This window comes from Artibeus jamaicensis, unplaced genomic scaffold, assembly GCF_021234435.1.
Source record: "Artibeus jamaicensis isolate MK-2021 breed Jamaican fruit bat unplaced genomic scaffold, CSHL_Jam_final contig_469, whole genome shotgun sequence".
In the NCBI taxonomy this organism is placed as follows: domain Eukaryota; kingdom Metazoa; phylum Chordata; class Mammalia; order Chiroptera; family Phyllostomidae; genus Artibeus; species Artibeus jamaicensis.
The window spans coordinates 2,394,533-2,417,780 of record NW_026521847.1 but is presented as its reverse complement, the minus strand read 5'-3'; the positions used below and the strand labels follow the sequence as shown (position 1 = coordinate 2,417,780).

Below are 23,248 nucleotides of genomic sequence, written 5' to 3'. Positions count from 1 at the left end.
TGGTGAGGTCAAAATCACGTATATTGTTTGTGTTGAGAATGAATATGTAGGTTAGTTATGGTTGTTACTCTGGCAACTCTTCTAATCTAACTTGAAACTGAGTATCTTCTCTTTTTGGCAGAGGAAAATGCACATATATGCTATTGTTTCTCTGCACTAGGTTTCAGCTTTTCACCAGAAGTTTTAATAGAGCAAGGTGAACAGTTTATGAGTCTTTATCACGAGTTTTTTGTTTTTCTCACCATTTAAAATTAAACTGTTAATAGTTATCTTTGGAGTAGTCATGATTAAGGATCATAAAAATAGTTCTGTGTTTTGGGTTCCTTTCTCCACTGGGTGCTACGGTAATCAGCTGTGAAACAGTGCTAGTCCACAGAGGCAAAGCCGCAGACTGTTGGGTGAGTGTTTGGAGCAGCTGGCATACTCTTCACCCAGTGGTCATAGCTTCATTACATGTGCTGCTTGTGGCCTGTGCTGTCCCAAACTTTTTTTTTAGAGAATGCTAAGTTTAAGGCCATAGTGCTTTCTCCTCAACTTTACATGATGTTATGGGCCATTTCTGTCTTATTTACAATTGCTTTCCTTTCATAGAATATTGACTGAAAGGATCATAGGCCCTTAGTATGTTTTGTTGAATGAAAGTATCAAGTAGGTGAGTGAGTAGACAATCAGATGGGATGGTGATCAAGCAAAGTGTGCTTGGAGGACAGTTAGAGAAAAATGGTGTTAGTGTTGGGGTGCCATAATGCATAAGATTGGGGAGATTGCTGGAGATAGAGGGTTTATGATACTAGGCTGGATTCTAGTATCATACCTTTTCTAGGTAGGAAGAAATTACTGGGTAGTTTAGAGCAAAGGAATGACTTGATGAAACTGGAATTTTAGCAAGAGTAGTCTGTGGGGGAAATGATTAATGAGAGCATTAGCCATCGACATTGAATCAGAAAAGCTGTGTATCTGAAAATAACCTTGTGTTTCTGTTAGGGCTAAAAATAACACTATTTTCTGACACATAAAAACATTAAAATTAGAGGTTTTTTTTTCTCACATCCTTGACCCCTTCTATCTCCATATGAGATAAGGAAGAGCTTATTGTGGTGGATGGACAATAGAAGAGAGGAATAAAGTTAAGGGGATATTTTAAGAGATTATTCTCCAGTTGTAAAGTAATAGAAGTGGAAATAGAATCAATATAAACCATTAAAATGACACATACATGTATGAGAGTTATGTGAGATGTGTACATTTTTATTAACTGTGTCTTGAAATATGTTTAATGGGGTAGGGGTCAGTGGGATTGTAAAATTGTTGAATCAACATGAAGCAATATATGTCACTCATGCATTTTTAGAAAACTTGTGTTACGGTCATACCAGATTATCAGTTGAATTTTAACATTAGATTGAATTTAGACATATTAATTATAAATCTACTTCAATATTTTTCAGATAACTTTTTTGTGGATGATTATCCTAGATTTACTGTCTTGGATTCTCAAGGCAAGACTGCTGCCATAGTCAATAGTATGAACTATCTGACAAAGAAAGGTAATGCACTATCGGCTTATCTTAGATTCAACATTTTATTTTAATATTTGCAAAAAGGTCAATCATTAGTATCTGTTGGGAGAGAGATACTATAATGTATTTTATTAATTACTTTTTATGATTTGAGTATAGAAAATACCTGTTCATAATTTAATTCTTAATGTGTTTTTGAAAATTTAAATGCTGTCTTTATAAATTTTAAATTAAATATTAAAGAAAAACTTTTTCATTGTTCAAAATAGGAAAACATTTTTGACATTAATGGATTAATGGGTTGTAAATTGGTTTGACTTGCCTCATCAGTGACAACATTGGGTTTATTTTTTAAAGATAAACTTGATTCTAGAAATATTTGTATAAGTTTCAAAACTAATTTTTATGTAGTTATTTATTTAGACTAAGATTGTGTGAAACGATATTCTTTTAATGGCAGACAGATGCTTTTCCCCTGTGGTCACCCTTTCAAAGCACTGACTGTCATTTAAGGCAGAGGTTTTTATCCCTACTGTAATCTCCCATGGAGAATGTCTGGTTTCCCAGGTATATTTAAGTACAGTCATTGCTTCATTCGATTACTCAAGAAACTGGTTTTGAGGGGAACTGGAACAGTGCTAAACACTAGAGGAACCAAGGAGTAGAAAGAAGCATAGACCATGTTAGGCATTATTTAAAATTTCATAGTAGACAAGAGTGGGGAAAAGAGTATAAGGGGGACAAATGGAAGTGGTAATGGAAAAAATGTAATACAAATATTTAAAAGTTTGATAGTAGGCAATAATTATAGAAATGACATTTTCTTTTCTTCTACCTTTGCCCAGGAATGTCCTCCAAGGAAATCTATGGTAACTTTAAATTTCAGAATGTTCTGTTCCATTTCTTAATTATTCTTTTCAGGCACTGTTGTAATTCAGAATTTATTGATCCTTTATTGGGATGTTTCTAGAACCTGTGGGTAATAGTGGATAATTTATTCATTCAGATAAATTAACTATAAGTGTTTGGAAAGAAGTATATTTCAGAAAGCTACAAATTAGTATGACTAAAGACTATGTAACCCACACGTTCAAAGACTCTTTTTCATTTTATATGCTAACAGATGCCCAAACCATAGTAAAATTAGTAAGTGCATGTCCCTAGTTTATAACTAAGCCACATGGAATGTACCTCGTGTTAATTCTACTATCAAAGTTTCACTACTTTTGCCTTGTATCTTTATTTAACTTATAACTTTATTTGTTTTGCATGGTTTTCAGAAATTATTTGGCTTAATAAGAGTATTGAAACATAGAATGTGCTTTTTTTCTCTCCAGTTCAATATGTTGTTTTATTTTTCTACAGATGATTCTTTTATTAGACCAGTAACTTTTTGGATTGTTGGGGATTTTGATAGCCCTTCTGGAAGGCAATTATTGTATGATGCTATTAAACATCAGGCAAGTGTCTAAAACTTCATTTTGTCCTTATGGGCCTCTGTGTGCTGATATTCTTGTTCTGGTGGGGAGTCCAGGTCCTGCTTTTTTAGTCTTTGAGGGAAAGGAGCATTGCTTCTTCAGATATTTGCCAGCCAATAAGAAAACAGAGAAGACTGCAATAGTCTAGCTTTATTTAAGGGGATAGGTTCTTTTAGAGGAAAAAATAATGACATTAACATAGACAAATTTTATTATATGACTGCTCCTGTTCTTGCTGCAGAAAAGCTGCAAAGATTGTGTTGAATATTGTATGGTAGAAGCAGGGTCCTTACACTGAGACAGGTCCAGGTGTCGGGGGGAGTACCATGCAGGCATATAAGTGTACGTTTCATAGAAACAGGTCTCAGCATGCAGAGGGGTGCACATGAGATGGTCTGAAAGCTGTGCATCACATCATCATTGGACTTGAGTGAATGGCACTAGGGGATGGTGGAGAGTGTCATTGTCAGAGAATGAGAAGTTCCCTTTCCTTTTCCTGAGTAGTTTTCAGATTGGATCTTCATCCAGATTTCATACCCCTCGTGTGTCTCCTTGGCACCCTATGTCTCCAGGAGGCTTACACAAATTATTGTCATATCCAAGTGATTTCAACATCATTGATGCACTGAGTGAGTGCCTTATTATCTAAGGGAAAAGCTTAGTTGCTATGGTTAATTTGAAGTTAAATTAGGAGTGGTTCTGGTAAAGGACAGTAGATATATGTGCAAGGCACTCTAACTCAAATTGATTAATGCTGAAGTCGTGGTAGATTAGAACAGGAGGGAGAGTTGAATATTATTTTTAATTTTTTAAAATATATTTTATTGATTATGCCATTACAGTTGTTCTGTTTCCCCCCTTCATTCCTCTCCACCCTGCACACCCTCTCCCCCACCAACCCCCCTTTAGTTTATGACCACATGTCTCAAGTTCTATAGGTTCTGTTTCCCCTACTATTCTTGCCCTCCCCCCATCTATTTTCTACCTACCGTCTATGCTACTTATTCTCTGTACCTTCTACCCCCTTCTCCTTCTCCCACTCCCCTGTTGCTAATCCTCCATGTGATATTCATTTCTATGATTCTGCTCCTGATCTAGCTGTCCTCTTAGTTTGCTTTTGTTTTAGGTGTGGTTGTTAATAACTGTGAGTTTGCTGTCCTTTTACTGTCCATCTTTTTTATCTTCTTTTTCTTAGGTAAGTCCCTTTAACATTTCATATAATAAAGGCTGGGTGATGATGAACTCCTTGAATTTGATCTTATCTGAGAAGCACTTTATCTGCCCTTCCATTCTAAATGAAAACTTTGCTGGATAGATCAATCTTGGATGTAGGTCTTCTGATTTCATGACTTGGAATACTTCTTTCCAGCCCCTTCTTGCCTGTAAGGTCTCTTGAGAAATCCGCTGACAGTCTGATGGGAACACCTTTGTAGGTGACTGTCCCCTTATCTTTGCTGCTTCTAGGATTCTCTGCTTCATTTTAATCTTAGCTAATATAATTATGATGTGCCTTGGTGTGTTCCTTCTTGGGTCCAACTTCTTTGGGACTCTGAGCTTTTTGGATTTCCTGGAAGTCTATTTCCTTTGCCAGCTTGGGGAAATTCTCCTTTATTATTTGTTCAAATAAGTTTTCCACTGGTGGCTGTTCCTCTTCCTTTTCTGGTACCCCTATAATTCGGATGTTGGAACGTTAAAGATGTCCTGGAGGTTCCTAAGCCTCTCCTCATTTTTTTGAATTCTTGTTTCATCATCCTTTTCTGTTTGGTCATTTTTTTCTTCCTTCTGGTCCACTCCCTTGATTTGACTCCCAGTTTCCTTTTCATCACTATTGGTTTCCTGTGCAATTCCCTTCATTTCAATTAGTTTAGCCTTCATATGTTCCTCTAATTTGTGACTAAAATCAACCAGTTCTGTGAGCATCCTGATCACTAGTGTTTTGAAGTGTGCATCTGAAAGTCTGGCTATTTCTTTGTCGCTTAGAGTTATGGCCTCTGGGGCTTTGAGTTCTTGAGCCATAATGTTTTGGTCTGTTCGTGCCTGTTAAGTATGAGGAGAGGAGCCTTAGGTGTTCACGGGGGGGGGGGGCGACCCAGGTCACTGGTTTGTGACGCTGCATGTGGGGGCGGGTCAGAGAGGGATAATGGTGGTCCCCTCTGCTGCTTTCCGCCCCTGGGGACTGTGCGGTGTGTCTCACTGCTCGCTCCTTCACCTGTTTATCTGCACGCGAATGTGTGACTGTGGTCAGCCCTCAGTGGGTCCGCTGCCTTGCGCCCTCAGTGGGTCTGCCCGCTGCTACCCCACACCTGGTATCCGTCCTTGGTTGCCTGCATGTCTGGGTCGCACACCCGGGTCGGTTCAGTGGATCTTTGTTGCTCGACCCCTCTCCGCTGCTGCTTTGCCCCTCTTACTGGTCCGGCTGGGTCTGGCTGGGTCTGGCTGAAAGGTTCGATGGTTTTAGACTGCCGTATAGTTCAATTTTCTGTGGTTTGGCTGCGTTTTTATTACTAAAACTTTGTTGTTTTCAAACTTGGTTGTGTGAGAAGGCACAGGGTTTCCACCTACACCTCCATCTTGGCGGAAGTCCCAAGAGTTGAATATTTTAAATAAATGTTTAATTGAAGTAAAATACAGGTTCAAAATAACTGCACAAATCATAGGATACACAGTATTTTAAAGTGAGCATTCCCATGTGATCACCACCAGGGCAAAAAGAAAAAGCAAATTCCTGAAAGCCCTTATCTGCTTCTGGCCACATCAGGACCCCCTAGCCTTTCTCTCTTCTCACATCATAGAAAGGTTTGCCTATTTATTACTTATTTAAATGGGATCTTATGTATTCATGTTTGGTTTCTTTCCTCAACATTTTTGAGATCCATGAAATTACAAGTAGTAATAGTTCTTTTTCATTGTGTAGTTTTATGTCATATAACTATCACAAAATTTTGTTTGTTTAGTGTATGTGATTGGTATTTGGGTTGTTTCTAGGTTGAGGCTATTGTGAAGAATACTGCCATGAGTATTCTTATACATGTCTTTAGATATACATAACTATGAATTTCTATTTATTATGTTCACAATATGAGCCCTTTTTTGGTTTTATGGGTCCCAGATATATTCTCTCACATGGATTCTTATCTTTTTACCCAGAGAGAGATTAATTTTTACTAGAAATCTGGAAAGGCCATGTGAATGAAGAAGTGTTTGAGCAGAGCCCTGAAGAATGCTTGGGACTTATGGAAGCAAAGATGAGTGTACTTGGAGTTTACTTGCCAGTGTGAGGCATGATGTGTATTAGAAGAATACAAAATACGTGAGGGAAGTGTAGAAATCGAGTAACAATGTTAGAATAAGTATGATCAATAATCTGTCATATAACCCTTATTTCCCATTTTCTAAATAGAAATCGAGTAACAATGTTAGAATAAGTATGATCAATAATCCTAGTGAAGATATAAATTATGAGAACACTCAGATCTCCAGAGCAATCTGGGCAGCTCTCCAAACGCAGACTTCAAACTCTGCTAAGAATTTCATCACAAAAATGGCCAAAGAGGAGACTGCAGAAGCCCTGGCTGCAGGAACTGATATTGGGGAGTTCTCTGTTGGGGTAAGTCTCTGAGCACTGCAGGAAACTGCTCGTCTCTGTTATTTGCCACAGAAATTCACTTTCATGGCTGAAGTGTCCTATTGTTGATCACGGCTTGTGATTTTCGTTTTGCGTCTCAGGATTTCTTTCTTTCTTTCTGTAAAGGATAAAAGTTTATGTATATTTTAAGCACAAGCCATTTGTTTAGTATAGTTTTTAAAATTAGACAATATTTATATATTGATAAAGCAAAAAAACTGAGATTTAAGCCAGTTAATGAGTTAGAAGGTAATATTTTGTTTTTTCAGTGTAAGACCATATCTATTCATTTGTACATAACATATTTTTACTGTTTTTTAGTTTTAAAATTTATTATAAAATGATGTTTTAGTTAGAAAAAAGGTTCTCACTTGGAATTAGAAAGATGTTTTTTCTTGTTAAAAAGATTTTTAAAATTTATTTTTAGAGAGAGGGGAAGGGAGGGAGAAAGAGAGGGAGAGAAACATCAGTGTGTGGTTGCCTCTCATGTGGCCCCCACTGGGGACTTGGCCTGCAACCCAGGTATGTGCCCTGACTGGGAATGGGACCAGCAACCCTTTGGTTCTCAGCCCTTGCTCAGTCCACTGAGGTACACCAGCCAGGGCAGATCAAATGCAGAATAAAGGTATCATGAATACTAATTTGTCAGTTGAGGAATCACAAAAAAGAACAGGAAAAGGAAATAAGTATTACTTGATAGTAAGTATTACTTTTGAAAGTAAATATTACTTGAGAAGATAGGGAAATGGGAAGGAGAATGGAGACATCATAATGTTAATTATTAAAATTAGTTATTACTTTCCACTAAAAGGGCATTTTATAATTTATTTATTATGATTATTCATTTTTATGATCTAATAACAATTACTTTTCCTTAATAACAATTACTTTCCTAGGGCATGGATTTCAGTCTTTTTAAAGAGGTCTTTGAGTCTTCCAAAATGGATTTCATTTTGTCTCATGCCGTGTACTGCAGGGATGTCCTGAAGCTGAAGAAGGGACAGAGGGCAGTGATCAGCAATGGACGGGTGAGGTCTTGTCCTGAGACAAGGTTGACTTCAAATTAGATCAGTGAACAGTCTTGGCAGCATTCTTCTCTGAAGGCAGTAAACTCTTTGAACAAAGCCACTCTTTCCGGAGGTGATTAGGGCTTATGTGGTGGTGATGATTGTTTCTGCTCTATTATTTTAAAGGAAGGTGCTCATTTTGGCATGTGTTCTGTGTTTAGTTTTGTTCTGCTATTGTGTAAGGTGGTGAGAATGTGATGGCTCTCAGAACATGTCAGTGAGGCCTGTAACACAGGAAGCGTTCATTCCCTGCAGGGTCCATGCCTATAGTTTGTTCATTCTGTATGTATTCAATTGGGTTAGGTTTACACTATTTTATAAGATTTCAAAATAAGACTGTGGTGGACATTCTGAACTTTAAGGTCTTAGCACATAGTGTAAAATCTTTGTTATCAATTGCTGTATTTCTATTTTGACTTTATTATTTATATTGAGTGAGACTTAATGAAAATTATATTATTTTACTTCAGCCTTTGGTTGCTGTAAAAATAGTGTAAAGTATACAAGTTTACATTCTATGTAGTTGAGGAGTTGATAAGTAAATTAATAACTATGAGTTCACTGGGGGCTTATTTTTACATTTTTATTGACTGTTCAGACTTAAACATGTCTTGAGTCTTTAACTTGATATGGTTCATAAGCTAGCCTGAGGACTACAGAGAACTTCACAACTTGCAGATTTCCACACTGACCAACCTACTCTTCTTTATAGATCATTGGGCCACTGGAGGATAGTGAAGTCTTTAATCAAGATGATTTTCACCTCCTAGAAAATATTATCTTAAAAACTTCCGGACAGAAAATTAAATCTCATATTCAACAGCTTCGCATAGAAGAAGATGTGTAAGTTACACATAGAAGAAATTTGTTCATGTGATAAGGGCTATATATATTTTTAGTCTGAATTCTTTTAATTTAGTTTTTAAATGTAATTTTTCAGTTGCCATTTACACTTACTATTATTTTATATTAGTTTCAGATGTACAGCATAGTGATTAGAAATTTATATAACTTATGAAGTGATCTTCCCCATTAAGTCTAGTTCCTAGCTGACACCATATATCATGGGTGTCAAATTTATTTTCACCGGGGACCACACCAGCCTTGCGATTGCCTTCAAAGGGCCAAATTTAATTTTAGGACTGTGTAAATGTAACTGCTCCTTAACAGTTAAGTGAGAGCTCAGTGCTGCCACTGGGTAGAAACAAGGTGCCGCTCCGTATAAAACAAGGTGGAGGGCCGGATTCAGCCCACGGGCCTTGTGTTTTCTGCCTGTGCCATACATAGTTATTATAATATTATTATTTACCAAATCTTCTTTATCATATCTTGGGTATCGTAAATAATGCTGCGATGAACATAAAAGTGCATTCGTCTGTTCAAATTAGTGTTTCAGGTTTCTTAGTGTATGTATCCAGAAGTGAAATTGCTGGATCATACAGTAGATCTACTTTTAATTTAATAGTGGCTGCACCAAACTGCATTCCCACCAACAATGCACGAGAGTTCTCTTTTCTCCATATTCTTGTCAGTGCTTTTTATTTGTTGATTTATTGATGATAGCCATTCTGACAAGTGTGAGGTGATGTCTCATTGTGGTTTTAATTTGCATTTCTCTGACAATTAGTGACACTGAGCATCTGTTCATATGTCTAGTCATCATCTGGGTGACCTCTCTGGAGAAGTATGTATTCAGGTCCTCTGCCTATTTTTTAATCAGATTTTTAGTTTTTTTATATTCAGTTCTTTGAATCATTTATAAATTTGGAGCATTAACCCCTATTGGTTGCATCATTGGTGAATATCTTATTCTGTAGGTTGCATTTTTGTTTGTTGACGGATTCTTTTGCTGTGCAAAGTTTTTTAGTTTGATGTACTCTATTTATTTTTTTATTGCCAGAGGAGATACCTCAATAAAAAGAAGCATACCAAGGACAGTGTGACAGACATTACTGCCTACGTTTTTTTCTACTTTTATGCTTTTTGTCTTACACATAAGTCTTGAAATTATTTTGAGATTATTCTTGTATATAGTGTTGTTAGGTGGTTTAGTTTTATTTTTTGTATGTTATCTGTCCAATTTCCCCAACAGCGTTTTTTGAATAGGCTGTCTTTATTCCGTTCTGTGTTCTTACCTCCTTTGTCAAATACTAATTGACTATAAGGGTATGTGTTTATTTCTGGGCTCTGTTTCATTGATTTGTATTTCTGTTTTTTATGCCAGTACCATACTGTTTTGATTACTATGGCCTCGTAGTATAGTTTCATATTAGGTAGTGTGATTTCTCCAACTTTGTTTTTCCTTCTCAAGATTGCTGTAGCTATTTTAGGTCTTTTCTGATTCCATGTAAATTTTTGGAATATTTGTTCTGGTTCTGTGAAATATGCCATATGCCATTATTATCTCAATAGGAATAGTGTTAAATTTATAAATTGCTTTGGGTAGTAGAGACATTTTAATTATGTGAGTTCTTTCTATTCCTGAGCAAGGTATATGTGTCCATTTATTTCTATCTTTAATTTTTTTCTTCAATGTCTTATAATTTTTTGAGTACAGGAATTTTACTTCCTCGATTAAATTTCTTTCCTCATATTCTTTATGTATTTCTTAATAAGATTGTTTTCTTAATTTCTTTTTCTGGTAGTTATTTGCATATATAAATTTAATCAATTTCTTTTTTATACTTTATTTTTCATTATATTTTTCAATTACCATTTATCCTACTTTTGCCTTCTTCCACATCCACCCACCCCCGTCATCACATTGCTCTCCGTGTCCGTGAGTTTTTTTAATTATTAATTTTTTGTTTCTTTTTTTCTTTTTCAAATATATTTTTTAAGGTTTTTAAAAATGTATTTTATTGATTACGCCATTACAGTTGTTCTATTTCCCCCTTCATTCCCTTCCACCCTGCACATCCCTCCCCCACCATTCCCCCCTTTAGTTTATGACCACGTGTCTCAAGTTCTTTAGATTCTATATTTCCCCCACTATTCTTGCCCTCCCCCCGTCTATTTTCTACCTACCCTCTATGCTACTTATTTTCTGTACCTTCTCCCCCCTTCTCCTCCTCCCACTCCCCTGTTGCTCACCCTCCATGTGATCCTCATTTCTGTGGTTCTGCTCCTGATCTAGCTGTCCTCTTAGTTTGCTTTTGTTTTAGGTGTGGTTGTTAATAACTGTGAGTTTGCTGTCCTTTTACTGTCCATCTTTTTTATCTTCTTTTTCTTAGGTAAGTCCCTTTAACATTTCCTATAATAAGGGCTTGGTGATGATGAACTCCTTGAATTTGACCTTATCTGAAAAGGACTTTATCTGCCCTTCCATTCTAAATGAAAGCTTTGCTGGATAGATCAATCTTGGATGTAGGTCTTTGGATTTCATGACTTGGAATACCTCTTTCCAGACCCTTCTTGCCTGTAAGGTCTCTTTTGAGAAATCTGCTGACAGTCAGATAGGAACTCCTTTGTAGGTGACTGTCCCCTTATCTCTTCTGCTTCTAGGATTCTCTCCTTCATTTTAATCTTGGCTAATGTAATGATGGTGTGCCTTGGTGTGTTTCTTCTTGGGTCCAACTTCTTTGGGGCTCTCTGAGGTTCCTGGATTTCCTGGAAGTCTATTTCCTTTGCCAGATTGGGGAAATTCTCCTTTATTATTTGTTCAAATAAGTTTTCCACTGGTGGCAGTTCCTCTTCCCCTTCTGGTACCCCTATAATTCGGATGTGGAACGTTTTAAGATGTCCTGGAAGTTCCTAAGCCTCTCCTCATTTTTTTGAATTCTTGTTTCATCATCCTTTTCTGTTTGGTCATTTTTTTTCTTCCTTCTTGTCCACTCCCTTGATTCGACTCCCAGTTTCCTTTCCATCCCTGTTGGTTTCCTGTGCATTTCCCTTCATTTCAATTAGTTTCGCCTTCATATGTTCCTCTAATTTGTGACTAAAATCAACCAGTTCTGTGAGCATCGTGACCACCAGTGTTTAGAACTGTGCATCTGAAAGTTTCTTATTTCTTTGTTGCTTAGTTATTGGCTTCGGGGCTTTGAGCTCTTCTTGAGCCATAATGTTTTGGTCTGTTTGCGCCTGTTAAGTATGAGGAGCAGAGCCTTAGGTGTTTACCAGGGCGGGGTGACCCAGGTCGCAGGTTTGTGACGCTGCATGTGGGGGCGGGTCAGAGAGGGACAACGGTAATCCCTCTGCTGGGTGCCCCCCTCTCCCCCACCGCTGAGGCCTGCAAGGTCTGGCTCAGTCTCACTGCTCACTCCTTCGCCAGTTTATCTGCGCACGAGTGTGTGACCAAGATCAGCCTGCTGCCTTGTGCCCTCAGTGGGACTGTCTATTGCTACTCCACACCTGGGATCTGCCCAGTGCCTGCGTGCCTGGGTCACATGCCCAGGTTGGTCTGGTAGGTCTTTCCTGCCCGACCCTGCTCTGCTGCTGGCTCTGCCCCTCTTACAGGTTTGGCTGAATAGTTCGTTGTTGTCAGACTTCCATATGGTTCAATTTTCTGCGTGTTTGTTGCTAAAAACTTTGTTGTTTTTAAACTTGGTTGTGAGAGAAAACAGTGTTTCCACTTACACCTCCATCTTGGTGGAAGTCCTAAGGTGTTCTTTTTAAGATTTTATTTATTTATCTTTTAGAGGGGAAAGGAAGGAGAGAAGGAGAGAAATACCAGTGTATGGTTGTCTCTCGTGCACTCTCTGCTGGGAACTGGCACTCAACCCAGGCATGTGCCCTGACTGGGAATCCAGCCTCAATCCTTTGGTTTGCAGGCCCATGCTCAGTCCATTGAGCTACACCAGCTAGGGCTCAAATATATTTTATTCATTATGCTATTACAGTTGTTCCATTTTCCCCCTTCTCTACTCTCCACCCTGCTTACCCTCTCCCACCCACATTCCCCTGCTTTAGTTCATGTCCATGTGTCATAATTATAAGTTCTTGGCTTCTACATTTCCCATACTACTCTTACCCTCCCCATCTATTTTCTACCTAACACCTATGCTACTTATTCTCTGTACCTTTTCCCCCTCTCTGCTCCTCCCATTCCCATGGTTCTATTCCTGGTCTCCTTTCCTTAGTTTGTTTTTATTTTTCTTTAGGTGTGTGTTAATAATTGGGAGTTTGCTGTCATTTTCCTGTTCATGTTTTTCATCTTCTTTTTCCTAGATAAGTCCCTTTAATATTTCATATAATAAGGGCTGGGTAATGATGAACTCATTACCTAGACCTTATCTGGGAAGCACTTTATCTGCCCTTCCATTCTAAATGAAAGCTTTGCTGGATAGAGCAATCTTGGGTGTTAGGTCCTTGCATTTCATGACTTCGAATACTTCTTTCCAGCTCCTTTTTGCCTGGAAGGTCTCTTTTGACTTCCTTTTCTTAGATAAGTCCCTTTAATATTTCATATAATAAGGGCTGGGTAATGATGAACTCATTACCTAGACCTTATCTGGGAAGCATTTTATCTGCCCTTCCATTCTAAATGAAAGCTTTGCTGGATAGAGCAATCTTGGGTGTTAGGTCCTTGCTTTTCATGACTTCAAATACTTCTTCCCAGCTCCTTCTTGCCTGCAGGGTTTCTTCTGAGAAATCAGCTAATTTTATGGGAACTCCTTTGTAGGTAACTGTCTTGTTTTCTCTTGCTGCTTTTAAGATTCTTTATCTTTAATATTAGCTAATGTAATTATGATGTGCCTTGGTGTGTTCCTACTTGGGTCCAACTTCTTTGGGATTTTCTGAGCTTCTTGGTCTTCCTAAAGGTCTATTTCCTTTTCCATATTGGAGAAGTTCTTCATTATGTTATCAAATAAAGTCTCAAGTTTTTGCTTTTCTTCTTGTCCTTCTGGCATCCCTATGATTGGACATTGGAATATTTAAGGTTGTCCTGGAGCTTCCTAATTTTTTTGAATTCTTGTTTCTTTATTTTGTTCTATTTGAATGTTTGTTTCTTCCTTCTACTCTAAATCATTTATTTAAGTCTTGGTTTCCTTCCCTTCGCTGTTGGTTCCCTGTATATTTTTCTTTATTTCACTTTGCATAGCCTTCACTTTTCCTCTATTTTGTGATGATACTCAACCATTTCTGTAAGTATTCTGATTATCAGTGTTTTGAACTCTACCTCAGATACATTGGCTGTCTCTACATCACTTAGTTCTATTTTTGGAGTTTTGGTTTGTTCTTTCATTTGGGCGGTATTTCTTTGTCTCAGCACACCTGTTACATTGTAAGGGGCAGAGCCTTAGGTATTCACTAGGGTGGGGCAACCTACTTGGCTACGTTGTGGCGCTGTGTTTTGGGGAGGGGTCAGAGAGAGAACATTGCGGCTTGCTGGGCTCTGGGCTGGCTTTCAGTCACTTTCCCTGCTACCCATAAGCAGATTGGGCCCCGCTATTGCTGATTCCTAGATGGGTGGTTTTGTTTATATTCTAGGACCCTGTGGGCCTCTCCAACAAATTCTCCAGTGAGGCTGGGAGTTTCTTCCGCTATTGCAACTCTCACAGATTTTTACGATGGAGGTTTTGAGGCTTTTTTTTTTCCATGCTGGAATCCTTGGTTGTGTGGTCAGTCATCCTCCCCAGTTGTTCCTGTCAGTTCATCTGCACACAAGTGTGGGGTTGCCAGTCCACCAGCCACTGTCTTGCCGTGTGTCCTTTCCACCCCAGCTGCCCATCTCCACCCCTCCTACCAGTCTGAATGAGTGTTTGTTCTTTAACTTCTTGGTTGTCGGACTTTGAAACATTTCAATATTCTGGCAGTTCTGGTTATTTTTTGTTTGTAAATCTGTTGTCCTTCTTTTGGTTGTGTGAGGTGTCAAAGTGTATCTAACTATGCCTTCATGTTGGCTGGAAGTCTCATAAGGCTTCTCTTTTCCCCAGATCCTCTCCAGCACTTGTCTGTTGATTTATTGATGATAGCCATTTTGACTGGTGTGAGGTGATATCTCATTATTCTTTCAATTTGTATTTCTCATACGATTAGTGACGTTAAGCATCTTTTTATATATGTCTTGCCCATCTGTATGTCCTGTTTTGAGAAGTGTCTATTCAGGTCTTTTACTCATTTTTTAAATTGGATTGGTTTTTTTTTTTTGGTATTGAGTTTAATAAGTTCTTTATAAATTTCGGTTATTAAGCCTTTATCTGATGTATCAGTGAATATATTGTGCCATTCAGTGGGTTGTGTTTTTATTTTTGTTGATGATTTCCTTTGCTATTCAAAAAGTTTTTAGTTTAATGTAGTTCCATTTGCTTATTATTTCTTTTGTTTCCCTTGCCTGCAGAGCAGTATCAGAAAAATTATTGCTATGAGCAGTATTCTGAGATTTTACTGCCTGTTTTCGTCTAGGGTTTTTATGGTTTCCAGTGTAACATTTGAGTCTTTAATTCATTTTGACTTATTCTTGTGTGTGGAATAATAAGGTGGTCTGGTTTCATTTTCCTGTACACATCTGTCCAATTTTACCAATATAATTTATTGAAGAAACTATCTTTAGCCTATTATATGTTTTTACCTCCTCTATAAAAAAATTAATTAACTATAGTGGTGTGAGTTTATTTCTGGGATCTCTATTTTGTTACATTGATCTCTGTATCTGTTTTTATGCTAGTACCATGCTGTTTTGATTACTATGGCCTTGTAGTGTAGTTTGATATTAGGTACCATGATTCTTACAACTTTGTCATTCTTTTTCAAGATAACTGTTACTATTCATGGTCTTTTGTGGCATGGTATTTTGTGGTTCCATGTAAATTTTTGGAAATTTGTTCTAGATTCATGAAATACACCATTGGTATTTTGATAAGAATTGTATTGAATCTGTGGACTACTTGGGGTAGTATGGGAATTCTCATGACATTATCTTCTATTCGTGAGTACAGGATATACTTCCAGTTATTTGTATCTTTTCGATTTCTTCTGTGTCATGTAGTTTGTGCATGGGTCTGTTACATTCTTGGTTAAATGTATTCCTAGTTTTTCTTTTCAAAGCAATCATGAGTGGGAATATTCTCTTAATTTTCCTTTCTGATAGTTCCTTATTGGCATATAAAATGCTCCTGATTTCTGGATATTAATTTTGTATACTGTACTTTACTAAATTCATTTTTCAGTTCTAGTAGTGTCTTGGGGGAATCTTTAGGATTCTCCATGTACAGTATCATGTCATCTGGAAATAATGACAGTTTTACTTCTTTCCCTTTGGTGCCTTTTATTTTGTGTCCTTGTCTGATTATATGGCTAGGATTGCCTATACTATGTTGAAGAAGAGAGGTGAAAGCAGGAATCCTTGGCTTGTTCCTAATCTTAAAACACTTGTAGTTTTCACCCATTGAGTATGATACTGGCAATGGGTTTGTCATATATGGCCTTTATTACATTTAGATATGTTCCCTCAATGCCCATTGGCTGAGAGTTGTTATAAATTGGTGCTGGATTTTATAATGCTTTTTGTTTGCGTCTGTGCATATGATCATGTGGTTTTTATCCTTCATTTTGTTTATGTAGTGTATCATGTTTATTGATTTGTCATTGTTGCACCAACCCTGAATCCCTGGAATAAATTCTGCTTATTCGTCGTGTATGATCTTTTTGATGTATTACTGTATTCATTTTATGAATATTTTGTTGATGATTATAGCATCTATGTTTATCAGTGATGTTGGCCTATACATTTTTTTGTAGCCTGTTTATCTGGTTTTGGAATTAGTATAATGCTAGCTTCATAAAATGAGCTTAGGAGTCTTCCCTCCCTTGAATTATTTAGAAGAGTATGAAAAGGAGTGGTAAAATTCATCTGTGAATCCTTCTGGTCCAGAGCTTTATTTTGTTGGGAGTTTTTGATTATTGCTTAATTTCATGAGATGTAATCTGTCTACTCAGATTCTCTGATTCTTCCTGATTTAGTTTTGGAAGATTTTATATTTCTAGAAATTTATTCATTTCATCTGAAATGTCACATTTGTTAATAACGTGTAGTTGTTCATAATATAATCCTGTACTTCTTGGTGTCAGGTGTTACTTATCTTTCATTTCTTTTTAAAGTATATTTTATTAATTATGCTACTATAGTTTTCCTATTTACTTCCTTATCCCCCCTCTGCTCTTCACCCCCCAACACTCCAGCATTCCCCCCTCTAAGTTCATGTCCATAGATTGTACATATAAGTTCTTTGATTTCTCTGTTTCCTATACCATGCTTAACTTTTCTCTGTCTATTTTATACCTACCAATTGTGTTTCTTATTCCCTATACTTTCCCTGCCCCATTCTTCCCATTCCACTCCCCCCTGAAATTCCTGAGTGTGATGTCCATTTCTCTGATTCTGTTCCTGTTCTAGTTTTTGCTTTCATTATTTTTTTAAGTTTGTCTGTTTTTCTTTTTTCTAATTATTTATTTATTTTTATTGATTATGCCATTACAGTTGTTCTATTCCCCCCTTCATTTCCCTCCACCCTACCCCCCATCCCCACCATTACCCCCCTTTAGTTTATGACCATGTGTCTCAAGTTCTTTAGATAATGTATTTCCCATACTATTCTTGCCCCCCCATCTATTTTCTACCTACTGTCTATGCTACTTATTTTCTGTACCTTCTCCCCCCTTTTCCTCCTCCCACTCCCCTGTTGCTAACCCTCCTTGAGATCTTCATTTCTATGTTTCCACTCCTGATCTAGCTGTCCTTTTAGTTTGCTTTCGTTTTAGGTGTGGTTGTTAATAACTGTGAGTTTGCTGTCGCTTTCACTGTTCATGTTTCTTTAACTTCTTTTTCTTCGATAAGTCCCTTTAGCATTTCATATGATAAGGGCTTGGTGATGATGAACTCCTTGAATTTGATCTTATCTGAGAAGCACTTTATCTGTCCTTCCATTCTAGATGAAAGTTTTGCTGGGTAGAGCAACCTTGGTTGTAGGTCTTTGGATATCATGACTTTGAATACCTCTTTCCAGCCCCTTCTTGCCTGTAAGGTCTCTTTTGAGAAATCTGCTGACAGTCTGATGGGGACTCCTTTGTAGGTGACTGTCCCCTTAGCTCTTGCTGCTTCTAGGATTCTCTCCTTCATTTTAATGTTGGCTAATGTAATAATGATGTGCCTTGGTGTGTTCCTTCTTGGGTCCAACTTCTTTGGGACTCTGAGCTTCCTGGATTTCCTGGAAGTCTATTTCCTTTGGCAGATTGGGGAAATTCTCCTTTATTATTTGTTCAAATAAGTTTTCCACTGGTGGCTGTGCCTTTCCCCCTTCTGGTACCCCTATAATTCGAATGTTTGAGCGTTTAAAGATGTCCTGGAGGTTCCTAAGACTCTCCTCATTTCTTTGAATTCTTGCTTCTTCACTCTTTTCTGTTTGGCCATTATTTGCTTTCTTCTGGTCCACTCCATTGATTTGAGTCCCAGTTTCCTTTTCGTTGCTATTGGTTTCCTGTGCAATTCCATGCATTTCAATTAGTTTCGCCTTCATATGTATATCTAATTTGTGGCTATAATCAACCAGTTCTGTGAGGATCCTGATCACCAGTGTTTTAATCTGTGCGTTTGAGAGTTTTGCTATTTCTTCATTGCTTAGATTTATAGGCTCTGGGGCTCTGAGATCTTCTTGAGCCATTTTTGTTCTGTTCACGCCTGTTAAGTACGAGGAGGGGAGCCTTGGACTCCCAGGTCGCTGAGTTGTGACGCTGTATGTGGGGGCGTGGTCAGAGTGGGGAAATGGCGGCCCCCTCTGCTGTTTCTTGCCACTGGGTGAGGAGCAGATCCTCAGGTGGTTCACCAGGGCAGGGCCACTTAGGTCGCTGGGTTATGATGCTGTATGTGAAGGCGGGGTCAGAGCAGGGAAATGGCGGTGCCCTCTGCTGCAGCTTGCCACTGGGGCCTGCTGGGTCCCAGTCCAATCGCCCACTCCCTCGCTTGTCTATCCACGCACGGTTGCGATACCACAGTCAACCCGCAGCCCTGCTGCCACGCTGTTTCCCCTCGGTCGCTCGCTGAGTTGTCCACCAGGTCCAACCCTGCGCCTGGATTCGCCTGATGTGCCTTGGTGTGTTCCTTCTTGGGTCCAACTTCTTTGGGACTCTGTGAGCTTCCTGGACTTCCTAGAAGTCTATTTCCTTCGCCAGATTGAGGAAGTTCTCCTTTATTATTTGTTCAAATAAATTTTAAATTTCTTGCTGTTTTTCTTCTCCTTCTGGCACCCCTATAATTAAGATATTGTAATGCTTAAATTTGTCACAGAGGTTCCTAAGTCTCTCTTCATTTTTTTAAATTCTTGTTTCTTCATTCTATTCCAGTTGGATGTTTTTTTCTTCCTTTTGTTCCAAACTATTGTTTTGAGTCCTGGTTTATTTCCTGTCACTGTTGGTTCCCTGAATATTTTGCTGTATTTCACTTTGGGTATCTTTCATTTGTTTGTTCATTTTCGACCAAGCCCAGCACTTCTGTGAGCATCTTGATAACCAATATTTTGAACTCTCCATCAGGTAGGTTGGCTATCTCCTCATTGTTTAGTTCTTTCCCTGCAGTTTTGCTCTGTTCTTTCATTTGGGCCCTATTTCTTTGTCTCAGGGCATTTGTTAAGTTGTAAGGGACTGGGGCCTTAGGTATTCTCCAGGACAGGGCAAACCTCCTGGCTGGGCTCTGGCACTGTCTGCAGTGAAGGGGCCAGAAAGGGAACAATGCAGCTTGCCTGCTGGGCTGTAGCTCCACTTTCTAGCAAACTTTCATGTGAGACTGGGAGTTTCTTCCGCCGTGGCAAACCCTGCCATAGTCCATAGTCAGCTCTGAGTCTCAGTTTCCTGTTCACCCAGCCCTGTCCACGTGGTCAGCTGCCTTACTGGGGGTTCTGTCTGCCTGTATGCCTCATCTCCCTTGTCTCCCTCCTACTGGTCTGGTTGGTCTGGTTGACTGTTTCTTTCCTTGGTTGTCAGAGTTCCATGCAGTTTCATTTTCTGGCACTTCTGGGTGTTTATTGTTTTTAGATTGGTTGTTATCCTGCTTTTGGTTGTACAAGGAAGTGAAGGGTTTCTTTATTATGCCTCCATCTTGGCTAGAACTCTGGTTTCTGTTTTCTTTAATCTTGATGAGTTTGGTTAACATTTTTTCAATCGTGTTTATCTCTTTAAAGAACCTCTTTTTGGTTGTATTGATCTTTTGTATTGTTGTTTTTTCAGACTTTATTTTGTTTATTATTTCCACTCTGACCTTTATTTATTTCCACTCTGATCTTTATTATCTCCCTTCTTTATTCCTTTTGGGCTTTCTTTTTTGTTCTTTTTCTATTTTAGGTGGAAGTTATTTTAGGTGGAAGGTTAGATTGTTTATTTTTGCTCTTTGTTGGTTCTTGAAATAGGGCTGTATTGCTATGAACTGCCCTCTTAGGAGTACTTTTGCTGTGTCCCATAGTTTATCTTAGTTGTGTTTTTATTTTAATTTTTCTCTGTGTATCTTTTTTATATTTTTCTTTGATCTTACTATTAACTCCTTTATTTTTTAGTGATGTGTTATTTAACTCCATGTGTTTCTGTGCTTTTCGATTTCTAGTATCATACCATTGTGGTTGAAGAAGATTTTTTTTTCTTTTTTTTTTTTAAATTTTTTTATTGATTATGCTGTTACAGTTGTTCTATTCCCCCCCTTCATTCCCCTCCACCCTACCCCCCCATCCCCACCATTACCCCCCTTTATGACCATGTATCTCAAGTCCTTTAGATTCTATATTTCCCATACTATTCTTGCCCCTCCATCTATTTTCTATCTACTGTCTATGCTACTTATTTTCTGTACCTTCTCCCCCCTTCTCCTCCTCCCACTCCCCTATTGCTAACCCTGCTTGAGATCTTCATTTCTATGTTTCCACTCCTGATCTAGCTGTCCTTTTAGTTTGCTTTCGTTTTAGGTGTGGTTGTTAATAACTGTGAGTTTGTTGTCCTTTCACTGTTCATGTTTCTTTAACTTCTTTTTCTTAGATAAGTCCCTTTAACATTTCATATAATAAGGGCTTGGTGATGATGAACTCCTTGAATTTGATCTTATCTGAGAAGCACTTTGTCTGCCCTTCTATTCTAGATGAAAGTTTTGCTGGGTAGAGCAATCTTGGTTGTAGGTCTTTGGATTTCATGACTTGGAATACCTCTTTGCAGCCCCTTCTTGCCTGTAAGGTCTCTTTTGAGAAATCTGCTGACATTCTGATGGGGACTCCTTTGTAGGTGACTGTCCCCTTATCTCTTGCTGCTTCTAGGATTCTCTCCTTCATTTTAATCTTGGCTGATGTAATTATGATGTGCCTTGGTGTGTTGTCTCCTTGGGTCCAACTTCTTTGGGACTCTCTGAGCTTCCTGGATTTCCTGGAAGTCTATTTCCTTTGCCAGATTGGGGAAGTTCTCCTTTATTATTTGTTCAAATAAGTTTTCCACTGGTGGCTGTGCCTTTCCCCCTTCTGGTACCCCTATAATTTGGATATTGGAGCGTTTAAAGATGTCCTGGAGGTTCCTAAGACTCTCCTCATTTCTTTGAATTCTTGCTTCTTCACTCTTTTCTGTTTGGCCATTATTTGCTTTCTTCTGGTCCATCCATTGATTTGAGTCCCAGTTTCCTTTTCGTTGCTATTGGTTTCCTGTGCAATTCCATGCATTTCAATTAGTTTCGCCTTCATATGTATATCTAATTTGTGTCTATAATCAACCAGTTCTGTGAGGATCCTGATCACCAGTGTTTTAAACTGTGCGTCTGAGAGTTTTGCTATTTCTTCATTGCTTAGATTTATAGGCTCTGGGGCTCTGAGATCTTCTTGAGCCATTTTTGTTCTGTTCACGCCTGTTAAGTATGAGGAGGGGAGCCTTGGACTCCCAGGTCGCTGGGTTGTGACGCTGTATGTGGAGGCGGGGTCAGAGCCGGGAAATGGCAGCGCCCTCTGCTGCCGCTTGCTGTGGGGACCCGCTGGGTTCCGGTCCAATCGCCCACTCCCTCGCTTGTGTATCCGCACACAAATGCTTGACCACAGTCAACCCGCAGCCCTGCTCCCTCGCTGTTTCCCCCGTGGTCGTTCGGTTGGTTGCTCGCTTGGTCACTCATTCGGTCGCTCACTAGGTCCAATCCTGCACCTGGATTCTGCACCCCTGGATTCTGCGTGCCTGAGTCCGTCCGACAAGTTTTCCTGTGCAACCCGGCTCCACCAGCTGCTGGTTTCGCCCCTTACCGGTCAGGCTGAAGAGTTTGTTGTTAACAGACTTCCGAAAAGTTCAATTTTCTGTGTTCTGGCTGTGTTTTCTGGTGCTAATATTTAGTTGTCTCTAAACTTGGTTGTGTGAGAAGGCGAGGCATATCCACCTGTGCCTCCATCTTGGCGGAAGTCCTTGGAGAAGATTTTGATATGACTTCAGCCTTCTTAAATTATCTGAGACTTCTTTGTGGCCTAATATGTCGTTTATTTTATAAAATCTACCTTTCCAAAGGTAGAAAAAGGTGTGTATTCTACTGTGTTGGGGTAAAATACTTTTAAAAATATCAGTTAAGTCCATCTAAACTCATAAGTCATACAAGTCTACTATTTTATTGTTGTTGTAGCTTCCAGAAGATCTCTCCACTGGTGTCACTGGTGTGTAAATTCCTTACTTGGATAATATTACTGTCAGTCTTTCTCTTTATATTCATCAAGAATTACTTCATGAATTTAGATGCTCCTATATTGGGTGCATAAGTGTTTATGAGAGTTGTATGCTATTGTTGGATTCATTCCTTTATCATTTTGTAATATCCTTCTTTGGCTCTTATTGTGATAAAGTCTACTTTATTTGATACATGCATTGCTGCCCAGCTTTTTAAATTTCCATTTACTTGAAATATATTTTATTATTCCTTTACTTTTACTCCTTTTGTGTCTTTTGATCTGAAGTGGGTCTCTTATAAATAGCGCATATATGGATCATGGTTTTTAATCCATTCAGCCACCCTCTGTCTCTTTGATTGGAGAATTTATTCCATTTACATTGAAGTGATTGTTGGTAGATGTGCAGTTACTTTCATTATGGTATTTACATTTATGTATTTTTCCTTCCTCTTAAGTCATTTTAATATTTCTTGTAATAGTGGTTTGGTGCTGATGAACTCCTTTATTTTTTTCTTCTCTGGAAAGTTCTTGACCTTTCCTTTAGTTTTAAATGATAGCTTTTCTGCGGAGAGTAACCTTGGTTGTAGGTCCCTGCTTTTCATCACTTTGAATAATTTGCTCCAATCCCTTCTGCAAAGTTTGTTGTGTAATCAGCCAATAGTCTCATGGTAATTTGTTTGGATGTAACTGCTTTTCTCTTGCTGCTTTTAAGATTCTCTGTCTTTTATTTTTGTCATTTTTATTATGGTCTGTCTTGGTATGGGCTTATGTAGGTTCATGTTATTTGGGACTCTGTGCTTGCTTGCTTGTGTGTCTTTTTCCTTCACCAGATTTGAGACATTTTCAGTCATTATTTCTTCGAATAGGTTTTCATTTCCTTGATTTCTTTCTTTTCTTCTGTTACCCCCATGGTATGAATGTTGTCACACTTGAGGTTGTCCCAGAGGCTCCTTAAACTATAATCTTT

General features: G+C 38.5%; 1 protein-coding gene across 5 annotated transcripts in view; it reads left to right on the top strand.

The window, feature by feature from the left end:
• Nucleotides 1-23,248, top strand: part of UGGT1 (UDP-glucose glycoprotein glucosyltransferase 1) — a 184,949-nt gene that overhangs the window by 113,809 nt on the left and 47,892 nt on the right. For all 5 annotated transcript variants that reach the window (XM_053667479.1, XM_053667477.1, XM_053667476.1 and 2 more), the window contains 6 exons: nucleotides 1,449-1,547; nucleotides 2,366-2,389; nucleotides 2,886-2,980; nucleotides 6,399-6,605; nucleotides 7,520-7,651; nucleotides 8,403-8,533. In XM_053667479.1, coding sequence (XP_053523454.1) covers nucleotides 1,449-1,547; nucleotides 2,366-2,389; nucleotides 2,886-2,980; nucleotides 6,399-6,605; nucleotides 7,520-7,651; nucleotides 8,403-8,533 — 688 coding nt within the window. The remainder of the gene's footprint in view (nucleotides 1-1,448; nucleotides 1,548-2,365; nucleotides 2,390-2,885; nucleotides 2,981-6,398; nucleotides 6,606-7,519; nucleotides 7,652-8,402; nucleotides 8,534-23,248) is intronic.